At 39.0% G+C, this 15,391-nt stretch overlaps 1 protein-coding gene across 9 annotated transcripts in view; it reads left to right on the top strand.

Annotated features, from left to right (window-relative positions):
- Positions 1 to 15,391, top strand: part of PIP5K1B (phosphatidylinositol-4-phosphate 5-kinase type 1 beta) — a 114,788-nt gene that overhangs the window by 38,986 nt on the left and 60,411 nt on the right. For 5 of the 9 annotated variants that reach the window (XM_035558508.2, XM_050716277.1, XM_035558512.2 and 2 more), the window contains one exon: positions 15,127 to 15,257. The exons of 3 other annotated variants lie outside the window; for them this stretch is intronic. In XM_035558508.2, the coding sequence (XP_035414401.1) occupies positions 15,127 to 15,257 (131 nt within the window). Of the gene's footprint in view, positions 1 to 6,708; positions 6,781 to 15,126; positions 15,258 to 15,391 lie in introns of those variants that run through there. One more of the 9 variants, XM_035558513.2, reaches the window with a different exon arrangement.

Here is a 15,391-nt window from a genome sequence, read left to right as displayed (position 1 = left end):
AGAAATGTAGTACGGTGAGTTGGCTAATGCTTAGAACATTTATGCCATATGTCTGAACTGCATACTTGCCTTACCACCTCCAAGTGCTTTTCTAAAGAGTGCTCTTTTTGTTTGACTTGTTTTTTAAAAAAGAGATGTTAAGAGATGTTATAATTAATGTAGTAGTATGCATCAACAGTAGGAGTATAAGGCTATTTAGATGTTGTAATGGTAAGTGGTATTGGTTTTGGTTTTGATTTTCTCTCATTGGTTCTCTGAGAGCAGCATTATTTATGTCCACCTAGAAATGTTGGTAAATAAAGCAAGATATATGCACACATGTACGTGTACATATTTACATAAACCAATTGTTGGCTGCTGGATTTGATCGTTTTCCTGACAGATTATCTCGAAGTGGTGATTTATCTTTTTTTTTTTTTTTTTTTCTGTACTGTAGCACTGAGATCTACATGCTCCTAGAGCATGTACCATAGGTTAGGGTGGTTTTTTTCTTTTTTTTTTTTTTTTCTTCTGAATGTTGCCTACAGCACTGCTGGTGAAGTCAAGGAGAATATTAAGCTATATTTCTTTTCCCAGTCCTTTTGTTGTCAGCTGCATTTTAAGTATCTAGGTGGCCTTAACATTCTGGTAATTTTCTCAGAAACGAAAGAAAATAATGTTTGAGAAAATGCTTTTTTTTCTTTTTAGATACAGGTTGTTTGGTCCCTCTGCTTATAACTGTAAAATATCGCAGTATAAATTGCTCCTGACATTTTGGTACTGGAAAGAAAAAGAAGCTCTTGAGCCCAAGGTGGACATTAACACAGTTTTATATTGCTAGACTAGACAGTACAAAACCTGGTAATCCCAGCAAGGGAGAATTGCCATTCCCCCCAGTCATCCTACATGCCCTACTTTTTTCCCATTCAACTCTAAATTCAAAATATTCCAGAGTAAGCCTTATAAAGATTTCTTGACATGGCAACAATTCTTTTTTCATTTTTACTAGAAATGCATCTCTGACAAAACAATACTGGGAGATCACAGTCTGTCACCTCCAAATTCTGTCCTTTCCCCTGAGCTGCCAATTGTCTGTACTTGCATCTTACGCCAGTTTAATTCCTTTAGTGATATTCACATATCCAGTTGTTCTCTGTTCAACATCCTGTTTTGTGGATACCCTGTGGTTCAGTGTTATCACCAAATGTTGTGATTATGCTTCTGCTTTTTGTGCCAATGTTAATAAAAAACAAAGTGTGACCCAATAATCAATGCACAAAGAGCTTAATGGTAGCATGTCTTTGCATTATGCTTTTGCTTTGATAACATCTCTCTCCTCATAAGCCAAATTCTTTACAAACATTGCACTTTCTTTTAATTCTCACCTTCTTCAGATATTCTATATTGCATACTTTTTACAGAAGTCCAGATAAATCACCTGTATTTGTCTAGAAAGTTATTTGTGAGATGAGGCTGGCAAGACGTGCAGTTGACAGAGGCATTTCATGCCATTTTTTTGGCTGGAAAATTCTTGCCATTCTGATCTGTGACTTCCTGTGCCACTTCCTCCAGAAATCTGGGCTGGGGACGAGCTTGTTTCCTCAGCTGATGCTTTTTCAGCTACTTGGGCAGTTCCTGTTCCTGTCTACCACTGCACTTGATGGCAGTGGGAATGCTTAGGCAAGATACTTGTGTAGATCTGAGGTCAGACCATGCCTGTTAACTCATTCTCAGAGGCCTCCCTTCCATATTTTTTTAAAACATATTAAAGGTGAAGAAGCATATGCTCTTCATCTTAAAATGGGCAAAATACAGTTTTTGGCTTGAATTGTGACAGTTTGGGCTTTAGATCTGCTCTGCTTTGACCTCTAATGTCGAGGCAGCTGTGTATCTGCTATTAAGATGGGACTGAGTAAGCTCATAAAGGGCTGTGTGACATTAGACCTGGATGTATGTCTTTGACCTTGACTATTTGTACCGCTGAAGTGTTCCACTAAAGACAGTGCAGTAATTGGTCTGGTAGCCAAAGAAGTTGTATCATGAGATGTGGGTGTAGGGGGGTTCACAGACCGGTAGGATAACTGGGGGCAGAATGCATAACTAACAGGTAGTTCAGAAACACTGACATAAGAAAAGTGTTGTAATGCCAAGATTTACATGGGTGATTGAAGGGATTTCTAGTGTTAATACTAGGAGATAATCACCCTGAAATGTGCTGACAATTTCAGTCTCAACACTACCCCAGGTAAAAGGTTGTGCTTCCAAAGCAGAGAGCATAGTGGAGGAAGAGTCAATATCGTTCTCCCACATCTCCTGCTGTGGGCTGCACTGCTTAGGTTCATAGAATCATAGAATCATTAAGGTTGCAAAAGACCTCCAAGATCATCTGCTCCAACCGTCTCCCGACCACCACTATCACCCACTAAACCATGTCGCTAAGCACCACATCAAACCTTTCCTTGAACACCCCCAGGAACAGTGACTCCACCACCTGCCTGGGCAACCTGTTCCAATGCCTGACTGCTCTTCCTGAGAAGAAATGTCTCCTCATTTCCAACCTGAACCTCCCCTGGTGCAACTTGGGGCCATTCCCTCTAGTCCTATCGCTAGTTACCTGTGAGAAAAGGCCACCCACCAGCTCCCCACACCTTCCTTTCAGGTAGCTGTAGAGAGCAATAAGGTCTCCCCAGAGCCTCCTCTTCTCCAGGTCAAACAACCCCAGTTCCCTCAGCCGTTCCTCACAAGACTTATGTCCAGCTTTGTAGCCCTTCTCTGGACACGCTCCAGGGCCTCAGTGTTTGTCTTGTACTGAGGGACCCAAAACTGAACACAGTCCTCGAGGTGCGGCCTTACCAGAGCAGAGTACAGGGGGACGATCACCTCCCTGGTCCTGCAGGCTGCACTATTCTTGATACAAGCCAGGATGCTGTTGGCCTTCCTGGCCACATGGTTCCACATGAGAACTCAGCAGCAACTCTTTCATGAGCTGTGTGGTTTGGTCTTAACTTTAAAGTCTTCCTTGAGCTCTTCATCTTTTCACACAGCAAAATGCCCCAGGGTGCTTCTTCAGCCTCTCTGTCCCAGCAGTTGTAAAGGAGCTTGCATCTCTGTGGCCAAAAAAAAAAAAAAAAAAAGATACTCAACTGTATGTTGGAATGACTGTAATGCCAAAACTAAAATGATATCTGTAGGGATAAGTAATGTGCTGATACTGCCTTACTGAAGGGTTATGTTTTCCTTGCTTGTTGGCTGGGAAGAGGGGGCACTTCTCAATCTCATCTAAAAAGCAAACTGACTTTGCTTTAAACCATTTTGCATTTTGATTAATTATATATTGATTGATTATATCGTGCCCATTTTTCATAATAGCATGCAAGGATTATGTCTGTGCAACTTTCATCATATATATATATGTGTAGAAATGCATTATATATAAGTGCATACAAATGGGAAACATAACGCATGGAAAATGTCTGATGTAAAATTCAATGACCCATAAGAGAAAATTAAATAAATGTCATAGCTTTAGAGGCATTTTCCATTTGTCAGATCCAATGAGAAATAAACCTAACTAATCAACACATATTAAACAGCGTTTTCATTGCTTGATCTGAAAATGTAGATATTCCTTACAATCATAAGTAAAACATGAAGGAAAATTAGAGAAAATAATTGCAAATAGTTGACTTTTGGTTTGACCTGTTTTATATAAGTTTTAAATATCATTATTTTATCTTGGAGATAAAGGTAGCTTGCTTCTAATGTAAATTGCACTGCTTTCCTTAGCACAATACAGTCAGTCTAATTGACACAGAGATGAATGATGGCTTACTAAAACACATTTCCATCAGAGAACAAATTATTTCTAATCGGTGTTTGAAGAAAAACAACTTTCTGCTGGAGCATGTAGAAAACCTTCACTACCTTTTGCTTGTGGATCGCTTAACCTTCTGAAGTCTCCAGAGCTAATGTGGATATTGCTTTAAGCAGCAACTGGACCGACTGAAGTGTGAGTGGGCTATTCAGCTGCAGTTGTATCTAGTGATGTGGGACTCAACTGCTGCAGCAGCTCTAGGATGAGTTGAACCTAAGGACTAATCTGCTGTCTTTTCTTTTGTTTCATCTCCTTTCTGTAACTCTGCCTTTTGCATCCTGTTCATGCAGTCAGGCTGCGCACTGCTGCGGGTCATCTTCTCATCTAGTGTTTAGAGGACTGGTTAGCAGTGATAAATTAGTTTGTAGTTCTTCAAGAAGAAGCAACTGAATTGTTCACTGGTGAAAATGGGAACACTTCAAAAAGTGACCATCCTTTCTATGTGTATATACATCAGTATACCTTGGCACACTGTAACTCTTTATGGTATTGTTTGGCCTCAGTAGAGTTCACAAAGGGATTACTAGCCTGTTCATCCTGGGGGAAGAAGGTGTTGTGCTTTAACCCTGGTGGGGAGCCACTCACTCACTCCCCTGCAGCTGAATGGGGGAGAGAATCACGAAGGTAAAACTGAGAAAACTTGTGGGTTGAGCTAAAGGCAATTTACTAGATTAAGCAAAAGCTGCACACGTAAGCAAAGCCAAACCAGGAATCCATTCGCCACTTCCCACCAGCAGGCAGATGATCAGCCACTTCCAGGAAAGCAGGGCACATGTGACGAGTTCCTGGGAAGACGAATGCCATCACTCCAAACATCCCCTCCCACCCACTTCTTTACTCCCAGCTTTTGTTGCTGAGCATGAGTGCGGGACTTCCCTTTGACCAGCCTGGGCCAGCTGTCCTGGTTTTGTTCCCTTCTGGGTGCACCCCCAGTCTCCTCACTGGCAGGGCAGCACGAGGAGCTGAAAAGGCCTTGGCTCTGTGTGAGCACTGCTCTGCAGCAACTAAAACATTGGTGTGTTATCAACATTATTCTCATCCTAAACCCAAAACACAGCACCATACCAGCTACTAAGAGGAAAATTAACTCTCTCCCAGACAAAACCAGTACTGAAGGAATCTTGTTAATAATGGAAAAGTTTGTTTCTGTAGTATCTTTGCTGTGCAGTACCAGTATGTTCCAAATGTGTCTTCAATCTATGTAGATTAGTTATAAGAGCTATTACAAACATCAGTAATAATGATATATTTTTTTTTAAGTTTGGCTGAGTCAGGTAAAAGAATCTTTCTCTGGCAGACCATCTCTGACTTTATCTAGGATAAAGCTTTCTGTAAGAATAAGTAGCCTGTAGGCATGTCATTTGTATTTCTGGGACGTCAGATTCTTCAAGTATTTCCTTTTTGATTTTGTTTAGCTTAGCTAAAATAGAGGTAGGTAACATCCTTATCTGAATTCATGAAGTATGTTTTTCTTCAGTTTCCTACAACACTGATGTTTTGGCCCACGTCCCTGGCAGAAGAAAATGTGCCTTACCAGCTGCACAAATGTGAACACTTCAGAGCTCCAAAAAAAGTCTTAGTTTACTAAAACGTTCTGAAGGGCCTTGCACAAGCATTGTTAAAACATCCTAATTGTACAGATTCTGAAATCCATAACTAGATGAAGACAGTGGGACAGTTTCTGTTTCGAATCATTCTTACTCATTGAGGTGATATTTTAAATATATTTTTTCTGCCACCTCAGTCTGACATAGAAGCTCTTCTACCTTTTAATTGTCTAATATTATTTAGTAAAGGTCCTTGAAAGATGACACAACCTTGTATTTTTGTGTTTTGTTTTGTTTTTTTTTTCCCTTTGAAAACCACAACCTTTCCTTGTGTATCCTCTATTTAAAATGGTGTTATTCAAGGTGTATCTGTAGGTCTGTTCAACTGTAGACATTTGCTACAAGCGTATCTGTGGGACTTCTCCTGGGTTTTCTCTGCATCCATAAATTTCATGAAGTTATTAAGTTTACATTGTGAATACCGTAAAAACATTTCAATAATTCTAATCAAAGAATACATTTGCAGGAAGAGAAGCTTCACAGTTGTGTGTTCAATGCAGCTTTTAAGGTATAGGATTGAAATAATTTAGAGATCAAAGAAATCTCAAAGTATGCAAACTCTGAAGGTGCTTTGGGCGGGGTGGAGAGGGGTTGGTTGGTTGGTTTTACTGGATGTTGTTGTAGGTTTTTTTTGTTGTTGTTTTTGTTTGTTGTTGTTTTTTTTGAAAGAAACTGAGAAACAATTGAGAAGTTGAGATTATTTGAACCATCTGATGCTTGAAGATCTTAAGCAAAGTAGCAAGGAGACCTGGCAGCAAAATGTAGTCACCAGACTGTAGCTTCTCGTGGATATCCATCACAATTTTGTCACTGAAACCTCAAGTATGCAATAGCCACTTCTTTTATTTTCCTCCTGATATTTTGCAGACTCAGTTGTGAGAATCTGCAGACACACAATGCAGCTTTTGCATTTCAGCGTCTTCAATCACACGGTTGTTCCTTAATCTGCTTTCTGACAAATGAGATTTCAGTTGTATTCTGAAATTTATATGCTGGTAGCAATATGCTGGTAGCAAGAATGAGGCACAGACAGGTCTGTCAGAGCATGTTAAGTGTGTATAAGAAAATCACGCCAGAATACATAGTGCTCTTTTTGTGGAAACCTGCTACTGGTTTACCAAAATCTCTGCTTGTAATCTGAATGCTGCCGCACATGCATATATGCGTGGCATGACTTTGTTTCCTGTTGTTACATATTTTACAGTTCTACTCTCTAGTGTATTACAGCAAGCATCTTACGTAACCTGTTCAAAACTGCACATCATGTGTGAGTCACTTTGCCCAGGAGCAGAGGGAATTTATCTGAATAAAAGAAATCAGGTACTTATTGTTAGAGCTTGCAAACGTGTACAAGTAGCATTGCTGCATCACTGATGGCATTGGGTTATGTCCTGAGTCTGATGTGTACAGATAGAATACTTGCTCTTGTAGACAGTGAAACTTCCCTCCTGGAGTTTGTGCTGCACTGGAATGTATATTTTCAATGGCATACTTTTGAGTGCTTTGTACATCTGTAAAGATATGACGAAATTGGTTTTAATGGTTTTGCGTGTAGCAATGGCTACTACCAGACTTACAGTACTCAATTTTATTTTTATTTTTTTTTGCCTGGGGTGGGGGAACTAAAGCAATTGGATTCATGGCTACTTCTGAAACTTTGGCATAGGTGTTTTGAAATAGAGAAATAACTAACTGAAAACCATGAAGTCACCTGAATCCAATTTTGAAATGTGAAGGAAGATCATATTCAACTTGGGTGATAAAATCATTCTGATAGCAATTGAGCTGGAATTGAAAGAATCTAACATGGGTGTGTTTTCTTTTCTGGGAGAACATCCCAGCAAAGTTATTAACATTATTAAAAAAAAAAAAAAAAGGGCAAGAAAACAGCTTTTGCCAATTTTGAACAGTAACTAGATAAGGGTTTGCTCTATTATTTATATTTTACGATCATGGCTATTGATATGTTTAATATAGAAAGCACAGCCAACACTGTATAGCCAACACTGTATAGCAGCATGTAGTGCTGCATTACTTTGTACTCTGGCACAGCTCTAGAGTGCAAAGAACATGGCATAGACCAGTATAATGAATAGCTTTCTGAAAGAGTAGGTATACCCTGGATATTTCTGCCCTTTGCTGCAGCCTTTTATTTTGCTAGGTCTGTGACACTACTTCTGCTTACATCTGGATGCCTGTCTGTTTTTCTGTTTATTTTGAGTTATGAATTGCCTTAGTGTAACAAAAACATTGTGCAGAGCTTTCATCTGGAGGTCCCAGCTGCTTCTTGCAAAGCAGACTAGCAGCACAAGGTAACTTTTTCTGTAGGAAGAGCAGCTTAGGAATAGGCATTAACCTCTGCCCCCAGCACCAAGATCCAGAGGTGAGGGGGATGGACAGAAGTCCAGTTTAATGAAATGTGACCTGTAGCAGCTGGGCAAGCAGCTGTCAGAGAGATAGGCAGTGTAACCTTAAGGGTGAGTGAAGGGGTACCGTGTTACTCCAAGTTGTGGAGAACCAGGAAAAACAGTTCAGTCACTAGTTTTCTAGTAGTCCTATTTTAGTGTCCCTGTCTGTGATTTAACATAAAAGGAAACTGATAGCTCAAATGTGGCAGCTGCAGAGAGCATGCTGAGATATGGTAGCCACTTACAGAAGCATCAACAGAAGCAGATGTAAGAAGTGTTGTCAATGGGACTTTAAGCGCAGGAAGCACCCAAAGACAAGAAAGCTCTAGTGCAAAAGCAATGGACTGTACAATTACTACCCATACATCCTGGATCAAATGGCAATTTCTTAATGTTAAAAAGGTGGTTTTTTTGCATATTGCTTGAAGAAGATATACTGTTTTTCAACAGGCACCCCCCTCAGGTGATTTGGCTTAAGTGTTGACACTATTTTTGGAGGCTTAGTTTCTTTTCAGGAGTCTTTAAAAGATAAACTGTGTTTGCATAGAAGTTGTAGTATGTGCAGATTTCTGGTACTTATGGTAACGAGTGTAACTGAAGAACAAATGCTTACTTGTAGTAGACAATTCAGATCTGTCCAAATCCACGCAGCTATAATCATTTTGATGAAGTGAAGCCCTGTGGATTTATTTAGTTAGTTAGTTTACTTCACTGAGTATGCTGCTTGCAGGAGGGCTTCTATATTCAGTTACTTTACACCAGTCCCCTTCTGAAGTAGTACCATTACAAGGGAGTGATGTTTATGGTCTCAGCAATCTAAGTAATTGGCAATTTGAAGTGTGTACGTTGTGTCTTAGTTTAAATAACGAGTCAAGGAATATCTTTCATCAGAATTTTTTCCTCTACTGCCAACCTCAGGTTCTTTATGCCTCTCTCTGTGGTTTCAGGTTAGTGTAATAGATTTATAAGGTTCAAAGTGAAAATGCATTCTTGTAGTGTTACGAAATAACTGGTGTTAAAGAATTAAAGTCTATTCAAGCTCTAGAATCTTACGCATGGGGAGGAGTGTGACCTCTTTCATGAGCTAAGTTTTCCAGCTAAATGAAGATGAGTACCAGCTAGTATTTTAACAAGGTAGTGTGAGGTAGACAACCAGCTTATTGATCTAGTCCCTCCAAGCAGCAGAGTGGGCTGGTGAAAGAGATAAGAGCAGTCTTTTCTCCACAGATGGTAGTAGAAAGAAATGAACTAATGGCCACTGTGTGGGAACCATAGCTGTAGAACAGTGTTAATCAATGGTGGCTTCACTTCAGATGCTGTCTGCTCGCTGTCTCATTCACAGAAGTGTCATAAATAGGCATCTCTGTCATTTCATTAAGCAATGTTTAAAAACCTGTGTTGTTTTACCTGTGTTTATTTGAATTACAGTAGTACAGAGGGTGGGAGAAAGCAAATATCATCTTGCCTTCTAGAGTGATAATGGGGTGAAGTTTCTGAGGCAGAGTATGACCATTATAGCAGCTGCTTTATAGCACCTGCAATAAGCCAGGCATCACCATCTTTGACCCAGAAAGTTCATAGGCTAAGCTTCAGCTGCAATAAAATGAGTCATAAAAAGGGCAAACAGATAAGCAAGGACAAAGTTTACATCCATGCAATCCTATATGACATTCCTAGGATGTCTACTTTTAAAGGAAGCAAAAATGTAGAATTACATTATTCATGAGCTACTTGTGGGAGAAGAATGGGAAAATAACTTCGTGAATAAGAGTAAGGGGAACTACTATAAAATTAAATGAAGCCTGTGTCTCACAGAGTTGCTGTCTGTTCATGGTTTGTTTGTTTGTTTTAAATAACTTGTTTGTTGACAGCAACAGCCCCATTCAGTTACAATGAACTTGTAAGAAAAAATGTTTAAAAGGATGAATATGTTTACCATATCCAAAGTTTTTGTTCACTGTGAACACAGTGGCTAAGTTAGCTTTGCCAGCCATTCAAATCAGTGGCTAGTTAGGTTTGCTAGCCATTTATGTGTAAGCTGCAATGACCTTCAAATTGTTATGGAAATAATTATCTGGCAACATGTAACATACTTTCTAGTCTTTCTAGTAACTGTAGTACCTGTATTATTGTCATCCCTGAATTCTTTTCCCTGTTTTTAAAGGACGTATTTTCATAGTCTTTTCAATAGCCCTGTACCCAGTTGTTAAATAGCTTCAGTTCATTTTTTTTTTGTTGTCATTACCTGAACGTAAATGGCCTTTACACATGTTATATCTATCTGGTTAATGCTTTTTTAATGAAAATAACAGATATAAGTTTTAGAGAACTAGCTTGAAAAAGAATATTTGTAGGAAAAGAAGTATAAAAGTCCTGCTTATGGGATCATGCGCAAACTTAATACCTGATTTGAAAGGATTTAAGTTTTCATTTATTTTGCTAGTCTGAAATAATTTCAGCTTGGAGTCACGTAGAGAGAGTAGAAGACCCATCTGTACAGAACAATACTTCATGTAACAGCACAATTTATGCTAAAATATTTACTTCTGATGCAGATATTCTGTATTCTGAACTGTGTACTGTAGTATATTTTATCAACCTGTAGCCTTTCACTATGCTTTTTGACTCTGCATATCAATTTTCATCTCTGTGGGCCTTTTAGCAAAGATATAGGACAAATACAGAGTAAAGATATAGTTAGTTGTGACAAAAAGGGGCAAAAAATAACATTTCATCAGAATGAAGACTTTTTAATCTTTTATATGCAGGGATAAAACTGTGGAGAGGCCGTAGGCAGCAGTGGAAGAGTAAAGTTTCATTTTCAGTATGATCATATCATGGACAGCCAGGCAGATGACTAAAATAAAAAATATAGAATATTAAAGGTAGAATTATCTAAGCGTTATGAGACACAATGAAGGTATTTTCTTGATTGAGGAGAAAATAAAAAAAAGCATTACAATAAGTTCCACTATTATTTGTTAATCTATTCCTTCAACGTGTTCAAAGGGAGATGGTTCTCCCCCTCTGCTCTGCTCTTGTGAGGCCCCACCTGGAGCACTGCGTTCAGCTCTGGGGTCCCCAGCACAAGAGAGACATGGACCAGAAAGTCCAGAGGAGGGCCACAGAAATGATCAGAGTAGAGAGGGAGACCTTATTGCAGACTTCAAGAATGTTAAAGGGGCCTACAAGAAAGATGGGATGGGACTCTACCAGGGAGTGTAGTGACAGGACAAAGGGTAATGGCTTTAAACTTAAAAAGGGTAGGTTTAAATTAGATATAAAGAAGAAATTCTTTACTCAGAGGGTGGTGAGGCACTGGCACAGGTTGCCCAGAGAAGCTGTGGATGCCCCATCCCTGGAGGTGTTCAAGGCCAGGCTGGATGGGGCTTTGGGCAGCCTGGTCTGGTGGGAGGTGTCCCTGCCCATGGCAGGGGGGTTGGAATTAGATGGCCTTTAAGGTCCCTTCCAGCCCAAACCATTCCACAAGTCTGTGGTTCTATATAGAGTAATCTAGATACGGTGACTCCACTTGTGTTTAATTTAAATGGGACTGGTGAACTCTGTCTGGGAGGATCCTGGAGCACTTTATCACCATTGTACCTCTTCCTGAAATGTATCTCTTTCTCCTTTGCTGAACTGTTCCCACTTAACAGGCAATTGGTGGCAGGTGGAAGAGAACTGTCCCTACCTGCTTTAAAACACTGGCATTCTGGAGAGAGAGGTGGAGGAGGTAAGGGCAGAAGTACAGGAAATGGGCAATTTCTCAGTTTCTGTGGCAGCAGGAATTGTAGTTATCCTTACTGATATACTTGCATGCCTTATGTCTTAGTATCTACATTTAACCTGAATTTATGCGAAAACATTTTCTCTCCTGAAATAACTTTTGTTGAAAACCTAGGCTGGGGAGAAATTTTACCCGATGCTGATTGTGGATTGAAAAGAAGCCCAGTGGTCCCACTACCAAGTCAAGAATGTGATTGCCATATGACACAAAGCACTGAGCTAGCATGCCATTCAGTGTCTATTAGGATGTATTCAGGAAGTGATGACGTGTTAATTTTGAAGAGGTAGGCTTTTTGCTAGTTCAGATTTCACTTACACTCCCTCAGCCAGTGGAAGGACAACCTTAAATAGCATGAAATTTGCTTTAGGCTGTGAGGGTGTGATACTTGCATTCAGCTAGGCAGCTGACATAACTGTTTATGTGAGTCAGGGAACTGATCCTGCTGAAAACTTGCTGTTGTACAGCTCTTTTGTAACTTGTTGTCTGGCCACATAGACGTTGTTGTTGGCACGGTGTGTTGGGTAGCATGCATACGTTTTGTGGGCTGGAGAGTGGACAGCAAATCTCTTTTTCAACAGCAGCATTAAAAGTAGGTATTGTTATAAGTCAATAACACTTAGGATCTGAGAAAAATGAGCATGTGTGCTTATGCCCATTCAAGTTTATGCTGTTAATGTTCCAGAGGTGGACAAATTCAGGCCTGACACATTAGGATTTGCAGTATTAGGGTCAGTAGAAGATAGTCTAGTTTGAAACTGGCAACATTTTTATGGGTTTCTTTCTCATTGTCAGTACAAAACCCAACATTGAGTGCACCTGTGCAGTAGGTAGTAATACCCTAATCAGTAAAAGGAGGATGATAGGCATTTGTTTTGTTATGCCACTTCAGGTAGCAAAGATAGTTGTCAGGGCATACATTATTTGCTACGAATCCAGTTAGTTCCAGGGTATGTAATTCATGAACTGAAGTTGTTCATCTTCCTGATTATTCTCATTCTTTGATTTCTTAGAGCTTCAGAAGGTGATGATAACATGGTAAATGATCCAAGAGTCGCTGCACAGTTACAGCTGATACATGGGCCCAAGGCAATTTTGTGAACATCTGCATGAGACCAGTATAAAATATATATATATATACATATTTCAGTCTCTACAAGGGAGAATTCTTGGCACAGAAGATTGCTAAACTTTATTGCTTTCTCTACAGTAGGGAGTATTTAAGAGGAATTGAAAGATATGAGGGTTTTGGGTTTGAAACTAGACTTTGCTGCTTTCATAGGCATTGGAAGAGGTGCCTGAGTAAGGAAAAATGAATGCTGAGAGTGGATATTTGCCATTTGCATTGGTAGACACTGACTTCCAATAAATATATATATATATATTTATATATTTTAGCAGTGAAATGGATGAATCAAGAACGTTTCCCCTAAGGCCTGAGGAGCAGCTCTTTTTTTCCTCCTTGGATTCCATTCTTAACCACAAAATAATAATAATAATAAACAATAGACCAAAACAAGCATTTGTATTGAGAGAAATTTCAAGATTTGTTTTGTTTTCATTTTAGAGCTTGTGAAAACAAAAAATAGCCTTTTGTAAGAGAGTCTTGGTTGACCAGCCTTTATGAGGGTTGTTAACTCATGACAGTAGTTCATAAGCAATTGACCTGGGTCAGCAATTGCCTTCAGCATGCTGTAACTGCAATCAATTTGTTTGAAAACAGTTTTTAAAATATCCTGAATAATTAATAACATTGATTTTCTGTTAAACCCAGTGCTGTGATTATGGGTGATTACTAATGTCACCCCTGAATAGGAGTGAAAATTCCCAAGAAAATAACCTTGTAGATAAGGTCTGTATTTGCAGAAATCCTACAGAATTTTTTTATGTGCTAGAATGGTGATCCAGTACTGTCCTCTTGGAATCACATTACTGGGTTACCTGCCTTTTTGTTTGTTTTCTTGAATGTCCTGTCTCATTAGTAAAATAGAGCACTGGGTTATCTGTGTTGTGTTTTCAGACATAGTCCCGCACTGTGGCAGTGAACAGAATGGGGGTCCAGCTATGAAGCACAAACTCTTTTTGTATGTGTATTGGTTTGATCAAAGTTACATAATTACTGCTTTTGTTGGTCATTAATCATTCATGAATAGAGGCTTTTTTAGGAAAGAAAAATGTGAATCTTCTTACAACACAAGCCAAATCTTTTTACTAGTCAAAGTATCAGTCTAAGAATGGTGGCATTGTTTGTTCCCACCAAATTGCCTGTTCAGAACTGTTATTAAAGTGCAAGTTCTGCTTGGTGTGCAGTCTTAATTAATGAGGAACTACACATCTCCATCTTTTCTTTTCTAAAAATAAGCAGTGACTCTGGCATAAGCTGTTCTGAGAACTAAAACAAAAGTAGTTTTGTATACATTAACTCTTTCTTATGTAATTCCCACTCATTTCTAAAATGTTTTTGTTCAAGTGCTGCAATAGTTCTGATCATGGAGCTTCTGGTGTTTTTTGCTTTGCTGATACAATCTCTGGTTTGGTGAGTGGGAGATAAAACCTGAAAAACGGCATCAAAATAGTGTCTTCAAATTAGAGAAAATATACCATGCTAAGGGAAGATATTTCCTTCCTGACAACCTTCTTTGCCTTCCCAGTCATTTCCTTTAGTCACTCTTTCCATATTTTCTTAAGAGTTCCTTTCTTGGGCAAGTTCTTATCTAGACTCACTTCTACCATTTTTTTTATCCATCAAAGCAGGATTGTCTAGTCAGCATGAGAAAATTTCAGAGATGAGCTCAATTTGCGTATACAGTGTCTAAAACAATCTGGCACTGCCCATTTGAACCCTTCTGTCCCCTGCAAACCTTGTTATTTGAATCTAAGTCACTAAAGTCTTTCACCCTCTGTGCATAGATTTTTATAGAGATTTTTCTTTCCTCATGACTTTGGTTTCTCTCTGGATTCCCCCCAGTGAGTGCACCTCTTGTACTGACTGCTAACCAGAACTTAGTAAATAAATTTGTATCCAGAATTTGTATGTAGAACAGCAGCCAGCATTGTGACTTACACATTGGTATGTGTGTACATTCCCATGGAATTTGTAACTTTTTTTTTCCAGAAGAGAATGCATGCAGTTTCAGACTCCGGAAGGGGTTTGGATGTCTAATTATATTGGAAGTGTCCAAGTTAGAACCTGATGTCTACATTCTTTAGACAGTTTTAAAGCTCTGTCTGTACAACCAGAGAGTAATTTTTTGTGGCTTTTGCTACAGCATAGTATTTCTTTAAATCTTGTAATTGAAAAAAAAAAATAAATCTCTGGATAAGAGTTCTCTGCTCTTGAAGGCAAGGAGGTAAAGATGGTGTAGTATTGTTGTTATTATGATAACGATTACATGTTTAGTATGTTATATTACTGATAAAGAACAGAAATCTGTTTGTAGCAAACTGATGCTTGAATTCTTACTTTCTATGCAGACTGCATCCTCAGCTATTAAAGGTGCTATCCAGCTGGGAATAGGATACACAGTAGGAAACCTTACATCAAAACCAGACAGAGATGTTCTTATGCAAGACTTCTATGTAGTGGAAAGTGTCTTCCTACCCAGGTAAGGACAAGCCTATTCAAATTAGTTTCTTGCAGAATTTCATAATGAAACTCTACCTAAATATTTCAAATAAGGATTGGTTTACAATTCTGACAAAATGGGGTTGGAGTAAGCTTGAGGTAGGAGAACTTGAA

Source organism: Cygnus atratus, chromosome Z (genome assembly GCF_013377495.2).
Source record: "Cygnus atratus isolate AKBS03 ecotype Queensland, Australia chromosome Z, CAtr_DNAZoo_HiC_assembly, whole genome shotgun sequence".
Lineage (NCBI taxonomy): Eukaryota > Metazoa > Chordata > Aves > Anseriformes > Anatidae > Cygnus > Cygnus atratus.
This window is presented reverse-complemented; position numbering and strand designations above follow the sequence as displayed.